A 3,061-nucleotide genomic window follows, 5' to 3' on the forward strand; every position below is an offset into this window, starting at 1 on the left:
CGCCGCTTCTGCATTCGATTATCACGATGAAACTCTTCTTGGTTTTGGTATTGGTTGGTGTGGCGGCGGCGGTGCCCGTGGAAGACCCATATGCAAACAGGGAAAGGTAAGTACTTAACTGCCTTAAGCGGACCCCGGTAAGATTACTGTATCCACTAGCTGACGTTGCTCTGCGACACATCCGCAATACTGTAACGGACGAAAAAGACAATATAGCTATCGACACTCATCACCTTGCTGATCATTTCGGAGCCAGAAAAGTTTCGTCAAATAATATGTCGATCCCCTGAGCATTGAGCCACCTCAGACGATGTGCAACATTTGGCCCGCTTTCCGAGAGTCTTTCTCCTGGACACGAATTGCCATAGCCTGTGAGATTTTCAATAGGCTTCGGACTCAGGTTAGCCAGAGTGAGGCAAGTTGTGGATTGTGCACATCGAGCCCTGCGTGCCCTAACACCTGCACGGTTAAGGATTTAATGGCAGCTACTAGTGATGCGGTCGGCGTAGTTGAGTTGCGGGCCACAATAGTATAATGTATGATAACGTATGAGTACCTCGCGCTATGCAACTTAAGCTACGTCTCAAGGTTACAGTACCATTGATACGATAAGAAGAAGTGTTTACTGTTCCTTACTTACTAGTCTCCTAGACGCGCGGAGCACGTGAGTTGCCCTTTAAGTCGGTGGGTATGTCCGGACAGTAGTGTGGTATGGTCGCAAGACACTGCCACGTCGAGAAGTGAGCGTGTCTTACACCTCCGCCAAAAATGAGGAGATTTGGTAGTCGGCTTAGAGTCGGCGGCTCAGCGGTGGCAACCGTTAGTCGTGCGGAGCCTACAGCTCTGGTACCTATCTGGAAAATAGGGAGGGTGCTGTACGTGCACCCAGAGAGGCTCACCTAAGGCACTAGCCTTACAGAGCATCAGATGAAGTATGTGCAAACGTGCTGATCCGGGGTTAGGATCTGACTTAGATGGTTCCTGTGCGAGCGAGCTCGCATCACGAGATCATAGTGCCCTTCCCTCATAACCAAAAGATTGGTAGGGATCATTGACTTACAAATAAATGGACGACGGGTCTAATACAAAGACCACGAAAAAAGTGTCCCAAGTCAACCTATTTAAACGTAGTGACATGTAAAGGAATATGAAAAAGCTAAAACGTTGAATTTAAATTGTAATGTCATCGCAGTACTGTCTAATTTTGCTTGCTTCGCTGTCAGTCGAACAAACGAAGACTAAAGCGTGAATGACGCTCTTTATACGATTTTAACGCTCTATAACTTCGGACACTTTTTAGCGCGAACCGGCGTCCATATAATTGTAAGTCAATGGTAGGGATAAACAAACTAACAAAAACAAAACACTATAAACAAACTTTATGTAGAATGATATGAGACTGTTCCTTGATAATACCCTGCTGAGCACAGTTACTTTCAAAGCAAATTGATAATACTTGTATAGTGGCCTCGGATGGCACCATCGAGATAGTAATAACTTTATTCCAAAAGACTCAGTGGTGCAATCATCCGATGTGAATTGAACTTAAGATCTTGTGACCTTAAGAACGGCCTTTTTAAAAGAGTGTTTAAGTCCTTTTGTGCCTGGCTTAGTGAAGAAATAGTCTTCTCACAGATGGTGCTAAGGCAAAAAAGTCGTTAAAAACCAAAAACAAATATCTGCAATAAGCACATATAAAGATTCATAAGGTCCGCTAGTTCGTTTGCTGGTTTGCTGGAAGACGTTGGTTCGAATCCCGCCGAATCGAATTATTTTTTTTCTTAGTGTTCGATGTTTGTATTAATAATTATAACAAACTAGTGGAGTAATTTTACTAAAACAATTGAATATCATGGTGGTCAAACATAGTGGCGTTCAATAAACTTAAAAATTGACAATGTATATAATAATATGCTTTCAGATACTACCACGAGACCATAGGTATAGAGGAAGCTGCCCGCATCAAGGCAGCAGAAGAAGCCACCGACTTCACGGGCGTCAGAATCGTTGGAGGCTCCAACGCCAACCTAGGCCAATACCCGCATATGGTGAGAATAATTCCATTGGGTCGAGAAATAAAACCAAGTATTTTGCAATGGAAAGAAACGCCTCGATTTAAACCTTTATATAGATTTTTTTAAAGATATTACAGCTCGATATATCTATATTATATATTTCAGTTATCTCTGCCTACCCCGATAGGAAAAAGGCGTCATACGTATGTATGTATTAATTGCTCATTTGACTCTTCCATCTCACCTGATGGAAAGTGACGATGAGGTCGACGATGGAGCATGTAAACCTAACTAATGCCTATTCACTATCACCTTGAAAGAAATGGCCCATAATTTAAGTGTGTTGGTGATTCCAGGGTGGACTGGTCATCACTTTGACAAATGGCGCTACCTCGGTCTGCGGATCCTCGATGCTTAGAAACAACCGCGCCGTCACTGCCGCTCACTGCTGGTGGGACGGAAGGAACCAGGCTCGTCAGTTCACAGTCGTTTACGGGTCCGTTACCCTCTTCAGTGGAGGTACCAGGGTCAACACCAATACCGTGAGTTTGGTTGTTTAAATTATCACTTTCCAATATCGTTGAACATTGTGATGTGATATTATTATGTTATGTACATTGACTTACAAATAAATGGCCGACGGGTCTAATACAAAAACCACGAAAAAAATGTCCCAAGTCAACCTATTTAAACGTAGTGACATGTAAAGGAATATGAAAAAGCTAAAACGTTGAATTTAAATTGTAATGTCATCGCAGTGCTGTCTAATTTTGCTTGCTTCGCTGTCAGTCGAACAAACGAAGACTAAAGCGTGAATGACGCTCTGTATACGATTTTAACGCCCTATAAGTTCGGACACTTTTTAGCGCGGACCCGACGTCCATATAATTGTTAGTCAAAGGTTATGTATTACTAATAATTATTAATTACAAGGATCGAACACAAACAAAAATTCCTTCCAATTCACACGATTCTAATTTGTGTCAATAATTACGGCGAGGTATTTTAATGCAAACCTAAATTTTAGCAGGTGAGGTGTGGGGGGG

At 42.6% G+C, this 3,061-nt stretch overlaps 1 protein-coding gene across 1 annotated transcript; it reads left to right on the forward strand.

Moving 5' to 3' along the window:
• Positions 1 to 2,575, forward strand: LOC113234254 (serine protease SP24D-like). The gene is made up of 3 exons (XM_026469552.1): positions 1 to 106; positions 1,922 to 2,048; positions 2,372 to 2,575. Exons 1-3 carry the CDS (start codon positions 27 to 29, stop codon positions 2,573 to 2,575), a joined length of 411 nt encoding a protein of 136 aa, XP_026325337.1. The 5' UTR covers positions 1 to 26.
• Positions 2,576 to 3,061: the final 486 nt, after the last annotated feature.

Source organism: Hyposmocoma kahamanoa, unplaced genomic scaffold, assembly GCF_003589595.1.
Source record: "Hyposmocoma kahamanoa isolate Upper Pololo Valley unplaced genomic scaffold, ASM358959v1 82, whole genome shotgun sequence".
Lineage (NCBI taxonomy): Eukaryota > Metazoa > Arthropoda > Insecta > Lepidoptera > Cosmopterigidae > Hyposmocoma > Hyposmocoma kahamanoa.

Excerpts from the sequence above, each read along its gene's own strand:
- LOC113234254 (XM_026469552.1), top strand. The coding sequence starts at position 27 with ATGAAACTCTTCTTGGTTTTGGTATTGGTTGGTGTGGCGGCGGCGGTG. Across the intron at positions 107-1,921 it reads CCATATGCAAACAGGGAAAG|ATACTACCACGAGACCATAG; the intron begins GTAAGTACTTAA and ends ATATGCTTTCAG. Across the intron at positions 2,049-2,371 it reads TAGGCCAATACCCGCATATG|GGTGGACTGGTCATCACTTT; the intron begins GTGAGAATAATT and ends TGGTGATTCCAG.